The 21,055-nt window shown below is 35.1% G+C and overlaps 1 protein-coding gene across 2 annotated transcripts in view; it reads right to left on the bottom strand.

Moving 5' to 3' along the window:
* Positions 1-10,427: 10,427 nt before the first annotated feature.
* The window catches only part of LOC102682712 (protocadherin-1), a 172,515-nt gene continuing 161,887 nt past the window's right edge, over positions 10,428-21,055 (bottom strand). For both annotated transcript variants that reach the window (XM_015349855.2, XM_006631900.3), the window contains one exon: positions 10,428-17,483. In XM_015349855.2, the coding sequence (XP_015205341.1) occupies positions 17,104-17,483 (380 nt within the window). In that variant the 3' untranslated portion in view covers positions 10,428-17,103. The remainder of the gene's footprint in view (positions 17,484-21,055) is intronic.

Here is a 21,055-nt window from a genome sequence, read left to right as displayed (position 1 = left end):
GTTCGCACATTTTTCTGAATTAAAATATAATCCAGAATGGAATTTTTTTACATTTTCAAATGGTCACGTTCTTAAAAATAAACATACGATTCTTTCTTCGCAGTTTTTACAATGTCATAATTACAGTTTATAGAAGATCAAATTAAATCCATTAGACTTGAAAGCTGCGTTTCTTTTGTTCATGGGCATACTTTAGCATAGTTGTAAATCATTCAGCATCTCTGTTTCCAACAAGCTTTTAACTTCTGTCAAAGTAAAGCTCCACAACATACTGAGAGGTGCTGTCATTAATGTTTTCCAAAATATCCCAAGACCATGTAGCTCCTTCAGCAATAGTTTCAGCAATAGCCTTCTTTCACTCAAAGGCCAAATGAAGGTTTTAGATCTGACAGAGGAGCACAGAGGGAGCATATGGCTTCTGTTTATTTGGGACTTTTTGTGATCCAATTTCTTTAATCATAAATAGATAAGATGAAGATATGAAGAAGCAAAACTTTTGTGTTTCATTCTAGGTTACTCTTTAAAAATAGTAAAACTTTATAACTTTACTCCGGATTTGTGCAAATGAAAATTCCTATCGTAATCACAGAACTTAGAACTTAACACAGACAATAAAATAAAGAAATAAAAGATGTGTAGACCCCATAGACAGAACTCTCTCGGAGTAAAAAAGATGAACAAAAATGGAAAAGTATGGATCTTTTCATATACAGCATTTGCATCTAGTTTCAAAAGTATTACTTTAATGTGCTCCTTATCCTCCAATATGGTAATAGTGCCAGCACATGAATTGAGATTTGGCTTAGTTTACTTTTTAGATGAAAAGACAAGTCCTTCTTGGAAGTTTTTGTTGAGAGATTATTTTTTCGTTAAAGTAAAAACCTTTGAAAAATTATATAGTGCACCATAGTATAAGCATATTAAAATGTGCTTCCTTGTACCAATTGTAGGCTAGTGTGTATAGAAGACACAACAAGCAAAGAACAGAGAAAATACAAGTCAGCATCTAGTAGCTGGTCCTTCTCCATTATGCATGGCCAAATGAAAAGGGATATGCAGTAGGTGTATATTTATACCAAAGATGTAAGAATTGCAGGGAAAATCTGTCAGCTACACAATTCATGTTGCTACTTATTTTAAATGGGCAGGATTCTGTACAAGCCTGGCAGCCTGCCCCACCTCCCACCATCACCAATACTGGGAATAGCAGACCTTCTCCTCCATTACTTCATACAGTACATCACATCACATGTAAGGGGGATGCTTCCACAGGAGATGGAAAGCAACAAGATTTGATCCCTATTCCCAAAAGCCAGTTGGTTCCTTATTTGTTTGCTGCTGCAATCTAATGCTGGACCTCATGCTGTAACTTTCTTTGTAAGTGAAAGTTTAAAATACCCCCCCACTTTTACCAATATCTTATATACAATTCACATGGTTCTGTAATATATAGACACAATTATAACTCTAAATGAAACTTATTTTTGTGTATGTTGTGTATTTTTGTGGATGAGGCGGCACAGATGCATACAGTACCTTCCATCATCATCAGACAGCTGGTTATTTTTGGCCAGGGTTATGGCAAGCTCCAGCTTATTCCAGATGCACAGGACAGATGTCAGGAGTATACCCTGGATGGGACATTTGTAAGTTGTAGGGCATGTGCATAAACAGGGACATCTTAAAGAAACTAATAAGAAACTAATTAATTTAGCCATTACAGTATGTTACAGTATGTACTGTATGGGTACTCCAGGCAAGAATTGGATCCAGCACTGGCCACCATTCCACACTGCATTATACAAGTTTGAAAACTAAAGATAGAATTTAAAAATAGAATGATCATCAGGAGAGAAAAATGTGTGACAAAGATTGAGATTTTGATATCCTTTTGAGTCACCCTGGAGCATATAGTGGTTACAAGACTGCCCACAAAATGATTGATATGAAATGGGGCCAAAGAATGCCACTAGGGAATGTGGTGAATATACACGGTCTGCAATCCCTTACAATACTCGTTTACTTTACTTTTAGCCACCCTGTTTCCTCTGGCAGACAGTGATGTAGCACACTTTAATACAGAACATAAAGGATCTAAAAGAAAAGACTAGATTCTAAAAACAAAATGGAACACTATGAAAATCTATTAAAGGCACATACCTATATAATGGTCTCAGTATGGCTCGTAGCATTCCAGAATGATGGAAAACACACTACAGCTTCACAGCACCTAAACCTGCCTTAAGAATTGGAAGAAGTAAATAAGACAAACACTCCAAAACCCACCTAGCAGTCTTTTCTGGGGAAGAGCTGATGAAAAGATAGCAATAACCCAAAATGCCCTAAAACCAAGTGAACACCAGATATGAAACCAGGTTAATAAAGACAAATAAGGTCCCTATATTACAAAGTATAATCCTTTTAAAAATGTTGAACTCAAGTTTCAAACTGCAAAAGTCATACATAGAATTTATACAGACCTACGCTGTATATATTTGTTTTGTACTGTACATACAATACAATGGATAATTTACAAGGACACCTAAATAAAAACTTGCCTCTTTTTTCCCTAAATAAATCCTATTTATTGACAGGTTGCTCTGCAAACATAAAATCCAGTTGCTTTTTTGTGTCTTAGAATATTCATATTATATTTTGTTGAAATAATAATAATGAAAAATGTTAGAAGTATCCACTACTTTTGGGCAATTTAAAGAAACATAAATACATTTTTAAATACTAAAATTAAGTAAATTCCAGCTTGATAAACCAAAAAGGTTATCAAACAAGTGTCAGACAACTGTCAGCAGATATTTGTTTTTAATTTAAAATGAATCATTTAATTAAAGTCTTGAAAAGTGAATATTTAAGTAAGTGAAAACATACTAGCAATTTTCAACAGCATCAATAGTCTACTCAACCCTAGTAATCTTTTTCTTGATATAACATGGGTTGCCTGTGGTTAATGATTTAGTTTAAATGCAATGTAGGCAGAGGGATTTGGAAACACTCTAGATGTTCTGTGCTATATCCCTCTGTTTGCTTACAAAGTGTTCCTTTCCTGTACCTTCCGTTTATAAAAACACGCAGTGTAAATTACCTTCATATATCATCACTCATGTGAGATACCTGAGGTATAAAGTATAATATAAGCTAGTCCTAAACCACATCTTTAATGGCTAAAACATGCTTTTTACAATATAAATTGCTAAGTAAAGAAATCCTTTAAGTTAGGGCTTCCCAACCTGGGGTCCACGTTTCCCATGAGCGGTCACCAAAAACACAAGGGGGTCGCTGGTCTTTTATAGATTTGAGGTAATTGATATTTCAAATATCTTTTACTGAAGTGTTCCATGCAATTTGCAAATTCATATTCTAATTACAGTTTGGATTGAACATTAGTCCTAGTTTTCTTCATTTACTTTTGATCGATGTCGCAATCATATCACACCTCAGGTTTCAGACAAAATGTACAACGAATCACTGCACAATTACTGAGATTGTGTGATCTTAAGCAACAATAAATGTGTTGCAAGGTGACTTGGACCTTAAAGCTTTCTTCAGTCAGCATAAAATTGTTGAAACAGCATGGGGAATATAGCACATCTGCCAAAAAAAGGAGGTGTTACCAAAAGAGCTACCTCGATTTTGGTTTTAAAGAAAGTGCAGATAGGAATCAACCAGAATGTGTGATATTTGGGGAAAAAGGGGGAAAAACTGCTGTAAGCAATATGCAGAATGCCACTGAGGCTTCTTTTGAGTGCTCATTCTTAATTGCAAAGTTGAAAAAACAACATTGGTGAGCAACTCTTTAAACCTGCTGGTATTAAAATGGCCAAGAGAATGTGCAGGCCACAGGTAGCTGCTAAACTGAAGACAACACAGCTATGAAATATCATAGTCAAAGATGGAATTGACATGATGGCACATTACTGTGAGAGCATTTTAATAAACAAATTGAAACATGGGCCATTTTCAGTTCAGTTGGATGAGACAACAGTTGCTGATAATGCACCATTGATTGTGTACATGCAATGCATTGATGAAACTAAGCTAAAACAAGGCAATCTTATGTCTGTTAGCCTTGTGACCACAACGAGAGAAGTGAACATTTTCAAAGAATTTGACTCCTGCATTAGCGGACAATAAAGCATCTTCAAGACTTAGAGACAAACATCCTATAGGCAGTCCACAATCTGACTCCAAATATTCCATCATTATCAAAGTCAAGGATCTCATTAAAAGCAAATGTTGTCAGTGGCACTGGAGTAAGAGGTTTATGGTTTCTTTTTTATTTAATGTAAGCAAAAAGCCTCACAAACACTGTTGTTATTTTTATTGTAGTCTTAAAATGGCATTGCTAGCACTACAGATTGGTGTCTGGGAGGGTACAGTAGGTGAATATATAAATGGGGTAGGGGATTACATATTTTGGAGTGTGTTTTAAAAAGGGGTGTTACTTTCAAAAGATTGGCCAACCTTTCTTTAAGTGAAGCTTAAATGATTTGTTACACTGGCCCACTGTTTACTATACATCTGTGTGTAGCTGCTGTTAATATTTTTGAATAATTCTCTTAACAAAAGCTTCTGAATCTAATCTGAATTACCTAAAAATCTGAATTTTCTAAATTAACAAGTGATAAACACCACAGCTTCAGTAACTTCAATAAACTAAGGATTGACGTTGTGCAAGAGTTTGATAGGTAAAAAAGATTGCTTGTCTCAATTTGAGTTTTTTTCTGATCGGTTGTGTACAGTATAATAAGAATATAAGCAATGATGTAAATTTTTGCAAACATCCAACAAGAAAGGACAGTGGTTGAGGAGGAGTATATGATGACTTGCAACTGACATGTTTCTTAGCCAGAATTTCTCATCTAGGATTGCTTCCAATATGAAGCAGTTTGAAGCAGCACAATGATGCTGTTCGATATAGATGGGAATTTTTTTCTGATTTGTTTGTCATTAAGTGACAGTCCTGGAGATGAAAGAATGTAATAGTCATATATGCAGGAGGTTCTTGCTAAGGAAATATAAAAAAGCTTTCACAAGCTGATGTACTGTAAAAAGGTTCTGATCAAGAAGGACAGGCTATAAAGGTGAGAAATTATAAAACTGTCTGCACTTACATCCTTATCTCATAGATGCATTTCATATTTTTTACTTTAACAAATCCTTTTTTAAAAGTTGTCCTTTTCAGGATACCCACTGGCTAGCGGGATTGATTTTTCATCCTGTATTTTTTTTAAATATTCCTTAAAGTTTTCTTTATTCTGCAGTACTGATTACAACCACTGCATGAACAATATATATATATGTCACAAACATTCACCATGCACTCTTGTAGTTTCATCCCTATCTTCTTGCCCTCTGTACACTGATTTTCTCTTTTTTTCATCTTGTATGAAATACATCAGTGTATAAAATTTAAATAGCTCATATAAATCCCATGATCTGAAATAAAATTTTATCTACTGATCACAATGACAGCTGGGTTTAATTACTCAGATTTTTAATTATAACATTGCATTCTGTAGTTCAATTTTATTGATGAATAATTCAGAACAACACACAGTATAAAGCACCTTCTCGTTACCTGCCTGCACTGTAATGTTCTTTATGACCAATTTAGTGTACAATATTTCTACTAAAAAACCCCATTAAAAATGAAACAAATGCACTACATCATCATAGTGATGATTGCTTATGTTTATATAGTCTCATGTCTCATATAAGAGCTTAAGAAAGGTTACAATAATGGGAGGCACTTTGGCCTTTTAGATCTTTTGGATGTCAGTAGGTAATTGATCCAAGAAACTCATTCGCCTCTTTCTTGAAAGAAGATATGGTATTGGCTTCAACAACAAGATTGGGCATCTCATTCTGTAATCCCTAAACCCTCTGGGTAAAGAAGTGCCTCCTATTTCCTGTTTACGATACACTCCTACATAGATTGCACGTGTGCCCTTATTCCTAATGTTCCCCCTTACTTTAATTGGTGAAGCAATTTCTCATTCCTTCACTGATCTGCTGTGGAATGGAGCTCCTGACAGATAATAGTTACTGCAGGTCACCAGAGTGGGTGCTGCATTTCAGTGGTGGATTATGTGCATCCCCTGCTATACGTAAAAGGGTATGTATGTGCATTTTCTGCAAAATATATAATGTGCTCATTATTCAAATTAGACATTAGGATTAAATTATTATTTGGGGCATTGTCTTGACTAATTCAGTTCTCAAAAGAGAAAGTACCAGTGTTACAGTACAAAGCAAAATCAGAACACATATCCACGCTCTGGCTTTCTCATAACCATTTGCATTTATCATAAGGTCTCTAAATAATTGGTCATATGCGAACCCTTTGTGCTTTGTGCCTAGAAGGCTATCCTATGCTTTCTTTAACTCTCCTTAGATTTTTAACAATCTTGCTATAAATAAATGTCTTTTGTTATTCAAAAGAACTAAGTTATCCTTTACTCCCACGGCTATTAACCCACTAAATATGGACAATTGTTTGTATATTTCACTTTTTTTTTCATTCTCATCATACATGTATGTCTCCTGTTTGTTAATGGGTTCATGTTGGGTTAATGGGTTATACTGTATATTGGTTTTACCTGCCTGCAAAGCAAATTTTCTATATAGGACAATAAAATGAAGTAATCATTTATCCCTTAGTTATTAGTTGTATGAAAATTACTTTCTATTAAATGTCTCCTTTACTTGGTCACACGTTAGAGTATGTGAATTTAATAGATATTTAATGATCAATTGACTAAAAACCAAGGTTCTGTAGAATCTTAATGAAGCACCCATAGATAAACAGTAATTATAGTATACCCTCATAGCTAATATATTCAGATGCTTAACATTCTACAGAACATTGACCATTAATTACTCAAATTACCTATTAAACCCTTACTTATACAACAATATAAACCATGACCTTTTACTGATAGAAATTTGCAACTTGACTTTTTGAGATGGTTCTCACCATTAAGTACACAATATAAAAAGCGACCCATCAGTAGCAACCTTATGATACTCCAAGAAGCACAATGCCTACATTGCATTTTTAGGACTGTAAAATTAATGTACATTTTGAGGTTATTTTGTGGTTGCTATTTTTAAATAAACAGAAACATTCTTCAAAAACCACTGTTCTGCATTAGACTACATAGGGGTTACACATAAATTAAAACATATCTCTGTCACGGATGTCAGAAAGCACTTGCCATAGAATGGCCAGAAAAGCAAAAAAGACCCTATGCATAGCTGCAAAACGGGGTTTGCCCAGGCTCAGGAGGTCAGATGATGTCAGGTAGAAACCTATGCCCTCAGGCCGCGGAGGAGACGACCTGCTCGCTAGGCGGGTCTCAAGACATCTGATCCCTCAATGCTGAGTGAGGAGGAAAGGATGACCCAGAACTATATAGCCCCACACAAAGACACACCGGAAGGATGAGCAAAGCACAGGGAAACTAGGAACAGAACAGAGTAGGAGCTCCCTCTAGCTATAGAGTGACAATCTCCCTTGCTGTTTAGACATTTTTTAATAATGCCATTTCAGAACACCTGAATAAATGCACATTGTCAATGTGCCAAATAATCACCAGCAGGGCAACCACCTCAGCATTCACAGATTTCTATTGGAAGATCTAAAATCATACTGGTGCAAACAGACATGGCCTGACTTTTGTCTAATGGGTCGTGAACATATCTACAGTCAACACTTTAAAATCCCAGTGGAAAAACATTAAATGTAAATACTGGTATAAAAGATTAATAGGTGGTGGATGGAAAAATTAGGATTTTAAAAATCCTCATTGCTACTGTATTTGCATTTCATTTATGATTTTTTTTTCTTATTCTGATTTCCAGGCTGATGCTACAGTATTTATGTTGCTGATCAATGAAGCATGGCTGACTTCAGTAACATTCTTCTTTTCGGTAGGTTCAAAACCCCACTTTTCACGCTACCTAAAACAAAAATGTTTTCGATGCTATATTTGTTTCTATTTTTACATGCACATAACCAGATGTACTATAAAACAAAATCTGTTCTATATCCACTGGTTACTGATTACCGTCCAAGTTCCTTGACCAAATCACTTGACAGGTACATGGTGTGAAAATTCATCATATTGATATCATAAAACATCTTAGCCTTGCATAGAAACTGACCTCTTTCGATTTATTGACCAAACACAATGTTCTTTATCCATAAATTCAATAACCTAAGCTTAATATTAAGCTCACGAATCAATTGAAACTGCCAATATGACCAAATCTCATTTCAGAAGAGCACACATGGAGTGGAGAACCACTGGGGGCTGGAAAATGTGTAGAAAACATTTGCAGCACGTTATGTGTATTGATCCTACACCCAAAACCAAATTATTACTGGCTTGTGAAAGGGTGGGAAATAAAACCTAAAGCTTACTTTGCCCTATGCAAGTAGGTGATCTCCAGTAACCAGTGCACTGCACATTGCAGGTGTGAAGAGACAAGGTTCCTAGCATGACTGTGCTGTTATAACAATGACATTTAATGTAATTTAGAGAGTACTGAGCCCAAGTCCTGGATCCAGTTAATCTTATAGGTAAACTCTATCTAAAGATTGGCAACACCTGTGTATGATTGTTGAATTAAGAAATTAATCTGTCCAATTAACAGAGTGTTGGTCCTTGAGGACTGAAGGGCACTCAAATTGTGGTCCCGTATGATCTCTAAATGACTTCATTTAACAAATCACCTGCTTAATGGGTCACGCTTCAATTGCTCCACACCTTTAGAAATTGTTGATTTAGTGGTGATCTATCAAACCTGATGCATTGGTTCTCTTCAAGACCAGTGATGGAGACACTTGAAATAGGGTATAGTGCCAGTGTAAAGGTTAATTACCTGCTGACTAAAACATTGGGAACACTCACTGAAATTAATACATTCTCACTCAGTCCATGGATTATAATAATCCCCAGATCTCAGACAAAGTGAAAACTTCCACAACTAGTGCAATTCAATGTCACACAATGTTACCTCCTTTGCAACCTTATTTTAAGGTGATCTTGCTAGAATGGGGTGGGATTGAGTCGCAAATGTTTCAAACCCTACAGGAGCTCATACTCTTGCTAAATCTTGCTTCTGGCAGGGGATCACCATGTTGTTTGGAGTTAGTTCCTAGTATTTTGTCCATAGAGATTTTTCAGCATTTAAGGACAGAGCTCTGTACACTCACTGCAGATATTTTGTCCTTTTCCAGAAGAGACAGCAATGTATTTTCACTCTATTTTGTAGTACAATTTAGTATAAATACAGAGACTATGTAATGAACTATGATAAAAACAAAATAAAAAATATCAAGTCAAACATTTAAAAAAACAATGATCGAAAACTTTACCAAGCAAAAAAGAAGTAAAGATTCAGTGTGGGTCTGTATGGTGACCTGGCATTTGGCACAGTAATCTCACTGCTCTTGGGGCCTGTGTTTGATTCCAGCCTGGTGTGCCTTCTGTGTGACTTTACACTTATCCTGTGATCACATGTGATCTCCGGATGCTCTGGATTTCTCCCAACTTCCAATGACATGCTGGCTAAATGAATTTGTGTCCCTTAATTCTTCCAATGTGTGTTTGTCCTGTGATGGACTGGCATCCTCTCCAGAGTGACCCATTAGCAAGAATTAGTTACTTTTGGATCATGGATGGCTGTTTTAGAGTAGTGTCACTAACTATAACAATATCTGAATTTGCATTTACAGAACATATCATTTTGAACCAAGCTTGTGCTAGACTGTACATTTACTCTGAAAAAATAGCTAAAAATTGGGGTAAAATGTAAAATAAAGAAACCAGTCTGAACTTTTTTAAATATTTTTTTTATTGTAAAGCTTTAAGGTAGGACTAATTACAAGGGTTTCTCTGTTTGATTTGCTTAGCAAAAATAAAAGACCACAATTAGTTTTCCAACATGCGTATACTGATCAGAACAAAATGGAACAAATGGAAGAAAAAAAAACTAAGAAAAAAGACGAATAGCCCATGTTTCTGGGAACTCACCGTTTGCAATTAACATAAAACAAAAGATAAAACCTCAAAAGAGACAAGAAGCAAGTGAATAATTACAGTAAATGCTTTACAGAGCCGCTTCCACACAAAATAAACAAGAACCTGTCCAATCACACCCTAATGAACCCTATCTTAAAAACAGTTTACAATTTTAATTTGCCATAGGATTTTTTTCATAAATTTTAAAAAAGCTACACTTGCATGTACATAAAACTGTACAAAAAACAAGGCATCACAAGCAATTTTCCTATATAAATAGAACCGACATTTAGGCTACAAACTTGTATTTCCCGCAAAGACATACTTCTGCAGCAGTCATTTTTCTTTTTTTTTTCCTTTGTTTCCTGGTGAACCCTGACACAGCTTTCAATGGATTGTGGAGAAAAATATTCAATGTGGTGTTATGTACTAAACATGGAGTGGAATGCATGGAATTTAATCATGTTTCTATTTTTGGAAAGAATGCAACATTTCACCCTTGAACAATGGTGTCAACAGTTACGAACATCTTGCCATAGACCCAACACAAATCTGCAATGGGTAGCAGACTAGACTACTAACCATGTCTGGATATGTCCTATCTGAAGAACAAGAGTGTGCAACCACTCCTTTTGATTTGGACATGTAACAAAAGGCAGTTACTTTCCTTTCCTCTTACCACGTTTTCTGACTAACATGAAGTAGTATGTTCATGTTAAAGCTGGAACATACTACTAAGCTAAAATTAAAGCTTTTTACCATCCGGAACCACTGGGCTATTTTGTAGGAGAGGGATTTTGCAAGCTCAGGGATTTTTCCAGTTTTCTTTGGGATTGAAGTTGCGAAGAACAAACTTTTAAAAGGCCAGCAGGAAAAAAAGAGTGCATCATAACATGTGCATTCACAGATATTCAACATGCATGAATAATGAGAACGCCTGGAATCATGCAAACTTATTAATTAGAATCAATGAGGGAAAGAATCTGCAATGTGCTCATTTTCTCCGCTTTTCCTAATTGTGCTCCACAAACCATGGCAAAAGGAAAAAAAAAAGACTGGCTTGCATGTACATTTACGTCATTTACAAATCCAGATCCAAGATCTCTTGTAAAAAATAGCAATGACAATTCACATTTATATGTATATAACAATGTTGTTTTTGACTATTAAGAAACCAACAATAACAACAAAAAATGTATATATTTATAAAACTGGCTTTTATTCATGCTGTACCAGGACTTTTTAGTCATCTGGATGCGTGTGATAAAATGCATCCTACTATATACTTGTGGACAGAAGACTGAGAAGAATGAACAAAAAGAACACATCTGGCAGTTTTGGGGGTTAGGTAGTGTGTTTCATACACTCCACCATCACCCTTTGTTTCCCTGTGCGAACTGTTCTGAAACCTTATGGAGGCCAAAACAGGGAAATCATGTCTCTGCACACTGTCAAACCCTGCAGATGAACCTTAGGCATACTTGTGAACTGCGTACACATCAACAGAAGGAACTAACGAATCTGCCAAGTAATTTGGGTTTATAATTCCTCAAGGAAAGCATTCATCTTTGTTTTGGACAGTTGTTTTGTATTTATTTACAACAATCACTGTACTGGAAAAAAATAGAATGAGCAAATGCCTTTATACTGTACATCTTTGTTTTAATTAGTAGACAAAACACAAGTTTCCCCACTGAGCCCGTGTCTTAAACCATAATTGTCCATCATTATTTAACTATTCAGTACAACCTAATCACTGAACAGTTAAATGTTTCTAAAACATTAATACAAATGCAGAACCTTATTCATGAGGTCAAAATTTTATTTTTTCCCTAAATTATTTGAAAAATAATAATGTTGACACATTGCAATAAGACGTAAATGAAGGATCATGTATGAGTTGAACTCGGCATTGCTTTTTTGACAGTTGAAAGAGACAAAAGCACAATGATACTTTTAATGTGAAATGGACAAAATATCCTCTTGTACAAGAAATGGAACTCTAAACAAAAATGACCTCAGTTCTTCCTTTATAAAGTTATTCTGTTTCTTTTCCATCAATCCACAGTACCTACAAAACTGACCTGAAAGTACATCAGCTGTATCTAATGGCTCATTTAAACTCTAAGTTACCACACAAAGTTACCAGAAAAATGAAGCAATATACATGTTTTCTGCCTTCAACATGAAGGTTAATAAGCAAAAATATATTTCAATATAATTTTTCTATGTATTCCTATCCCCAAGATTTGCAATTTATTTTACAAAAAAACACCTAATGTATTAAACTGTCAAGGCCCAGTGATAATGCAAATAAGCATGCTTTACAAATGGTCACATCCATGGAAAAGGTTCCAAAATCTCTCCTGAAATGTGAAAGCTACTTTCACAGTAAAGATGTCAGCTTAATGAGCGTATATAATATATTCCAATAGCTTTTTCTGAATGAGTAATATTATCAAGAAGCTATACTATTGATATGAAGTACAGTGACAAGCTAACTGCTCCCCTCAGTTTCAAATATGTATATATATATATTGTCCTACAATAAAAAGCAGATAAGAGCATTTGGCGGAGCCTAGGAATATTGCAATAAGACATATAAAATCAACTATCCTAGTAAAAAAAATCCTGCTTGCATCACGTCTGAATTACAGACTATGGGGGGAAGAGCGTTTCATAACTCTTTTACTCATCATTGATTTATTTCAGTCTGCAACTTGCAATTATCTGGAATTCTGTCTTCCTGATGTTTTAGATTGAAGCACTTAGTGGTGAAACATCAAGCTCCAGAGTCATTTGCTGAGCAGGAATCTGAGGGCAAGATTTTCAGGCACAGAGATTACAAATGTAGCTTCTAGGTCAAGCTGAGTATGCAATGAAGAGAAGGAAAGGGTAAAAGGGAGACAAACAGAGCTCCTGATTCATTTATTGTTTTTTCTCAATATGTCATTTTAAACACTTTCTTTGAGTTCTCAGGTTGGGTATCAGTGTTGTCAAGTTAAGAGACACAGCATGAAGCCTATTTTCCCAGCACTGTAGTTCAAATAAACTAAGGCAGGGAGTTGAGGTGTACTGTTGGGGAGTTGTGGAGCTATACCCCTGTCAATTTAAAAAAATGTCCCATTGGCTATGTTTGTTGTCTCACTGAAAAATGAAAGCATAATGATGACATCATAAAATGAAATGGAAGAGTTAAACTTAACAAAAGAACATTTTCTTAGTGTTCAGTAACAATGAAAAAATACAAAACTACAAGAATAATAAAACTATATTAAATTGTATACCAACAAACAGGGAATAGAAACATGTTAATAATGCTAATGCAGCACAAAACTTGAACTTGGGTGAGTGCACTGATTAAAAATTAATTAAAGTAATAAAATGTCAAGAGCACAGAAAATTACTAAATTCATGGTTTAAAGATGGCATACGTCCAGAAAGTATAAGCATGCTTGACTGCAATTTTCCTTGTGCGTTAGGCTAACTGTTAAATTCGAACAATTTTAAAGGCCGAGACAGAGTTTTGTTTTGGTAAACAGCAGCCTTCAGCTGATTGTAAATGACTAAAATGATTGTTTGACATAGTGAGCTGCCTTTTTTAAAAGCACCAGACAAAGACATTCTGCAAATCTTTTTTAAACTATGGTCAGGGTTCAACTCACATTTCAGCACCAAACTGTGTACATTCAAAACCTGATTTTCGAACTCAGAAATGTATTTTAGTGGAGACCATAGACTGCAAGTTTGTCTTTTCTATGGCAGACCTCCTGAAACTGACATGGGCAACATGAGTGTTATAAAGCCTCTGAGAGATGAAATTCAAAGAAAAAGCAATCGAGCACAGAAATGGACTAAGCTTAAATGCAATTACAATGGATTATGGTTTTTGCTGTATTTTATCATAGCCATTAAATAGCTTAAAAATAATTGAAGAATGTGCTTTGTATGTGCTCATGGCTGGACATTTAATTGGCTTATTCAAATTGATTGTCTTTCTAATGAACATAGGCAATTCTTCACTTAAACTAATAGCCAGGACCATCTTTAAACACAAAACAATGATTTTCCATTATCCATTATGCATAGTACTCTGCTACTCCCTATTTTTCCTACAAAGTTTGAATATCTATTTAAAATTACACTAATTTATTATGAACAAATTATTTTACCCACATATCTTTCACAATGTATTAATGCCAATGACAACCTTAATAATTATGATTTTTTTTTAATTTGAAAGTGAAACCAAATTCCAGGCTTTTGAAATGCATCTGATTTTTTTTTAATTACATGTTTTTAAATCGGTTAAGAACAAGAAGTGTCTTTGGAAAGTTGCAACTTTTAGAAAAGAAGACAACTTATGAAACATATTTCTTACCAACATTTTAGTTTCCAAAATATTGTATTTTTGTGCTTGAAGTTATAGATGGCATTATCCCATGGAATGAGTTGAACAGAGGGATTTATGAGGTCTTTATAAAATAAGTTAAACTACGGGTATTTACTTATCAGTGCAGGTGGTGACCAGTTGAATGTGGTATACAAACAAAGGAGATAACTAGACTACCAAAATTTCTTCTGTGTTTTTACAAACAGTTTATACATAATAATCAAGAACAGAAGAGCAGGGAAACAAGCAACACTGAGATTCACAGTGTGCTTACATTTAAGATACTGTACCAAAACCTAGTGAAGCAAGTCATACACTTATTTGTTGCTGCTACCTTGTTTAATCTCTATTTTCATGCAAAAAATGTTGACTATCTGGAAAGGTACTGTATTTCAACATCATATAAGACAACGTCATTTAAATAGATGCATCATGTATACAATTAAAACGACTGCAATTAAATGGCTCTGACAGAATATGAAGAAGCATTTTGAATTGCCAATTTCCAATATTAGGAATCTTTTACTGAAAAGCACTTTGCTAAACTCTAGTTTCAAAAGTAAACGTAGGGTCACAACAGTATCAAATGAATGCCTGAAGAATCTTTACTTCACTCATTGTCTTCTACCTATAAATAACTAAGATTCCCAAAACATACATTTTAAAATGTCAATATTAACTGAATGTAAAATATTCATTACAACACAGAAAAGACGAGCAAGAGTAAAAATGCCATTTTCGTATTACAAGACTTTGTAATGGATAAGTACTGTATGAACAATGAGAAAAGGGGCTTTACAATTGTGGTCCTGGAGTGAAGTGTATCTGCAAGTAGTCATTCTAACTCACCTGAGCTACTTATTGGCTGCACTGGACTGGTTTTACAGCTTCTCCAAACTCTTTGGGTGGTGCTTCTTTAAAAAGACCCAGAGACTTGCAGACATACTAACATGCCAGATCCAGGACTGAATAGTCTTGGTATGCTTTCACATTTCACATGCCAACATCTCTTGTGAAAAAAACAACTCCCTATATAATATATACTATATACTTTATCCTATATACTTCAAAAGCAAACTGTTTTCATTCTGGATGTGTATACAGTCACTTTTAACAGCACTTTGGTCATATAGGCTACTGCGTACACCGTTATTAATCTCATTATCATGGACATATTTTGCCAGAGTTTAAACTTCTTTTCTAGTCACCAACTATTAATAATATCTTCCTCAAAACTATCTTTAAACAAGAAACTCAGTTTACTCTGTGTATGAAATTATGACAGTTACCAAAGGCAATTAGTGGGATGCCCATGCTTTCTACCATTTAATAACATTTGTCTTGATTATACTGTAGTGCTGAAAACTGCACTTCAAATCAGATGACTAAAGGCTCCAGCAGTACGTAACTTACAATATTTAACAAGAGCAATGAAAATGTCCCTGGTACACTGTTGATCCTAGTCATATACACCAGGTGCTTCTGTTTGTTTCAAACTTCATTTCTTTCTGCTGAATTATATTGGAACATAGATACCAGTATTGCCAAAATCAAGCCAAAACGATGAACATGTTTAAATAGATAAATGGCACCAAGTCATTGTGTACATTTCCACAACTATGATCAAACACAATGCTTTTTTGTAGACCACTGTGTGCTGTATTTGGCCACGACCAGAAGCTATTTAGGTAAACATTACATAATCAACAAGGAGATGGAGAGGTATGCAATTAATGAGAAAGCAAAAAATACAGTGCTGACACGGTAACGCACCAGACCCTTCAAAATACAGATATTTAACACCACTGACAAATCAAAGTTCATCTTTTCCTCTCCTACAAACTTCCAGAGAGCAGAGGGCAAAGATCATAGAAAGACGGCAGATGTCTCCCAGGCTTTGAATGTAGCGTTACAAAGTACCAGTTTCTCCACTGCAATGACATTATTTTCACCCTAGTTATGTCATCTGCTTCCAGCTTTGTTTGGAAACCATTTCTATGTACAAAGGTGAAAATTCTATGCGATTTAATAGCTTCTTTTCATTTCACTGTAAAACAACAAAAAGGCTAGAATTTCAAAAGCTCTTTACAGCAGAAGAAAAATTACTGAAGTCAGACAGACATATGCACACGAACCAAATGTATTTACAGCACTGTACAGTAATAGAGACCTCTCTTCTTTTTTACCATTTCCTGCTGCGTAGAAGACTTCTTTCCAGGTGAATGTAATCTGTTTATGATGAAACCTTGGGTGATAGCACTACAGCATTGATTGTACCTTTGGAATTCTTTGAACCAAGAGATTCAAAGAAATAAACGCTCCACAAGCAGGTAAATCAAGCAGCCAGACATTTAAAAAAGAAAAAAAAAGAAATAGTATCGGTATTTTTGTTTTATGTTCCTTGTTGTTTCGATTTTTAAATTTGACAGTGTTCTTATCTTTTTTAAAAAAAGAAAAAAAAGTTAATCAGTAAACTGTATTCCCATAAATCATACAAACATCTGAATGATAGTTTTGTGTACATTCCTTCAATATACTGGATTTTTAAAAATTCTTCATTTCAATTTTATTTGTTCTCCCTTTTGGATTCTAAAGCCTTCTTTAAATCATTTTGTGTTTTTTTTTCTTTTCTTCAGTGGCAAACAGGCACAGGAAGTATTCTCCTCACAGGTAGATCTCTCTTTTGGAACTCTGGGTAGAAGGAGTAGTTGCCGGTTGGAACTCTGAAGCCTGGGTGAGGGGGATTTCTTCCATTGTAGAGTCCTTGCTGGGCTCATGGCTAGTACTGGAGAAGGCACTGTATGGAGGCAGGAAGCGAAGCTTGGCATTGCGTTCCTCCACAAGCCTTGGGCTCCCATTGGTCAGCCTATCCTGGCTCCCTCTCTCTTGGTAAGGCACAAAGGTTGAGAGTTTGGGGGTGTTCTTGGTCACCTTGCGGTTTGGGGAAGGCTGTCCTGGCATCCAACAGGCATCTGAATGTCCAAATTCAGTGCATTCCCTAGTACAATTTCCAGTCATAGCAACGTCAGGTAGAGATCTGAGATCTGGAAATAGAAAAACAATAATAAGAAGTCATTCCTGAAATAGGAATTTACCTCAAACAAGTGTGAACTGAGCAAAAATATAAAAGAACTGAAAGCAGTCTCTGTATCTACTGTACTTTTTTATTTAAAATTATCACTATGTACATTTTTTTTTTATCTCCCTGCTGATATTCCAGTATGTTCAGTGTTACTTCATTTATGTCTGTCCAGCCTGTGTTTGGCCATTCCAAAGAATCATGGACAATAAACCACAAATCTCCCACAATCAACAAAAAAAGTAAAAAAGTTAATTATAGTTTTTATTATGGCAAACATACAAGAACGTGTGGCTTCACAGACAAACTGTCAAAGAATTTAGTAAGCAAGCAAAGGGCTAATAGTGCATTGAAAGCTGCTCCAAACCATTATCACTGTTGAGAAAACAGCACCCATTTTCACCATATTCATTAAAGCCCTCTGCCGTTCTCCAAAATGTTACAGGAGGTTTGCTTTAAGACCTCTCATTATTTTTCTACAAAGGTCACACCCCTATGGAAGCCTGACAATCCCCATGTGTTAGTGGAAATTACAGACTGTCAAATCTCAATTGCATTTCTTTAGCATACACAATTCAAATATAATGAGAGCCTGACTACTTGCTGTGAGATCTGTGGTTTTAGTGAAACAGTACAGAGAATAGTCAACAGTCATATCCACTATTATATAAAATGGAAAACATGCACCCATTTATTATTGTTGTTAGTTTTCAAACACAGTTCTAAAGTGGTGATATAACTGAAAAAAAGAATGTGTTTAGTAATGGCTACAATCAGGTAATCCAATCTTCTAATAGTTCAAGAATGTTGTTCACACAATCCACGCTGAGTCATTTAACACCTTTTCTAACTTTTCAAAGAAAAGGCATTCCATGTAGTTATAAATTGCTCGCTTTGACTAATGTTGCAGGTCTTGCACATCAAAAATGAATTCAGGTTTCGGGAATACAAGATAATCAAGCAGATATAATTATATCGTGGTCTGGCATTACAATTTTATTTACTTAGCAAGCAGCACCTGTTGTGTAATTGTCTACTTAAATGTTTTAAGGAAAATGTTAAGCACAAGTACCTTAAAATTGTAGTTCAGGTAGTATAACAAACAATGAATGAGGTCCACACACATAATATTGCTTTTCACTGTATGTTCAGTAAACATTGTGTCAGTTAATCTCATGGTAATTGTATACAAAGGTAGAGTCTTCTTTATGTAAGATTCTTGTACATGTCTATAAATGTGAATCACAGATTAATCTCAGAAGGTCAGAATCTTTAGGTTAAAATATCAATGTATATGCGGAAAATAACCTTTCTTCCTTATGCATGACATTAGATTATTCTTTGGTTCTAGGGGGGAAAACCAGACATTTTGGAAAGCAGTTATTTCCCAAACGTACACAATGCCCTGACTTCATGAATAATTTAAATTCATTACCTGGTACCTAAGGACTGACTCTTTAGGCAAAGAATCCCTACTTGAGTTTAAAATACACATCCAGCATAAAAGAGGTACCATGTCTCTTTTGTTGAACATAAGCAGTAAATGTAAAATAAAATGAGACTCTCATCAGCTTTGAAGGTTAAATCTTTGGCAGACTGATTTAAGCTTGAGTTCAAAAAGTTTAATTTTAATATAATAGGTGTGAGGTGCTCACACCTGAAGAAGGCTCCACGTCCAAAACGTTGTGTTTTCTTTCTTCTCTGTTCAGCATGGAATAAACCTATTACTTGTTCATATATCATGTGATAACATTTGTATCAATATCACATGTCAAAGCCACGTTATAGCAAGCTGAGAATGAACATAAACTGACTTTAAATCAGTTATAATATCATTAATGCCTCCAGGGAAGACACAAGTAAATAACAACTAAGATTAAAAAACACAAAAATATAAAATATCAATAAAATTGGAATTTTCTAGTATACACATGTAGCCATAGCTACATATATTGACTGAAATGTATCTTACATAAGACATTTTTATAAAAAACATTTTGCTCTTAACAACATTGCAATGCAAGTACAAAACTTTTTTAAATTAGATTTGTAGTATTAAATACACATATAGACAAATTTACAAAAATACAAAACTCAGCACCCCAATGGCTACATCATTACGCTAACAAATACAGGAACTCTTTATTAAACACATAAGCAAGGGATATTACAATAGTGTGTTGCAATAAATGCAAACAGATAACAGATTTAAATTAAAGAGGCATGCACACTCTGGTGATGTTGAAATTGTTTTTATTATGATAGGCAATATTGTGCCACAATTATTTGGCTGGATCTCTGAAAGGTAACTATTACAATGTTTGGGTGCAAGGGGATTATTAGCTGAGAATAATGGGTAACGATAGAAGAATTACAATTCCCCAGGCTATTTTATGTCCTGTATAATGTCAAACCCAAAGGCACTTTAAGTTTAAGCAGCAAAAAAACTCACGTAATTCTAAGCTCACTGAAGAGAAAAAGTCACCTGACCCTTTATTCAAGAGGCAGAATCAACACTCATTTTCAATGGAGAACTGATTAATTCAGCCCCAAGTAAGATAGGATATGATTTTTTTTATAATCTAAAGCTATTTTGAATCACTGGTAAAAAGACAAAAACTGAAGTCACTAAAGCCAGTAAAGATTGATTTTAGATAAATTATCAGTACATTTCCATAAATCTTGTTGTGTTTTCATTGTGTGTGCATTTCTATGACAGTTGGTGTGCAGAGTATGCATTTTGTATCCACAAATAGGCTTATCTCTGCACCCAAGTGCAAACTGTCAATTTCAAGTCCCATTCCTGAATTCAGAAAGGGTTTTTGGTATCCCAGTTATTTTATAATATTACATGCATTCTTAATGTCATATGCTGAATTGCCATGTCTGATCAAGGAGACCTCTGAGAGAAACCAGCCTTTGGTTAATTACATCAGAGATGAGCCACAAAAAAACAAAATACACATTGGGTTAAAAAAACATGGCGTGCATAACATCCCTGAAAGTTTAAATTTCAACCACTAGCTTAAATGAGTTTTAAAAACATTCTTAGAGGGATCTGAGTCACTGAACTAGTAAATGGATTCACTCAGAGTTCAGGTTGAGTCGTATGAGCCTGGGTCAAGTCACTAGTGACTTCCCAGTTGGTGGTGCCCATCTGGCACAGAGCAGCTAGTACAAGACTGGAAGCATTATTCGGCAAGGGGATTTTCACCTTTTATCTCCTACAACTCGTCACAACCAGCGAGAGACACAATGCTCCTCCAGTTGATAATATACCTTGTTCAGTACTGTGCACTGTGCAGCATGTCAAACAATCAATGGCTCTGACAAGTGGGTATGCCAAAGGAACATGGCTGTATGGTTCTCAGTATCCACATGTAATACAGACATTTTAGCTGCCATTTAAATCTTAAACAATTGTTAAATATATTCTCCAAAATGATAAAATATTATCTCTAATAATTAAAGACTACTCTCTGCCCAGGTGTTTTCATCCCTTATTTGTAATCTAAACTGGCACTTCTGTACTAATTC

This window comes from Lepisosteus oculatus, chromosome 11 (assembly GCF_040954835.1).
Source record: "Lepisosteus oculatus isolate fLepOcu1 chromosome 11, fLepOcu1.hap2, whole genome shotgun sequence".
Lineage (NCBI taxonomy): Eukaryota > Metazoa > Chordata > Actinopteri > Semionotiformes > Lepisosteidae > Lepisosteus > Lepisosteus oculatus.
The sequence above is the reverse complement of the archived record's forward strand: the minus strand, read 5'-3'. Positions and strand labels throughout refer to the sequence as shown.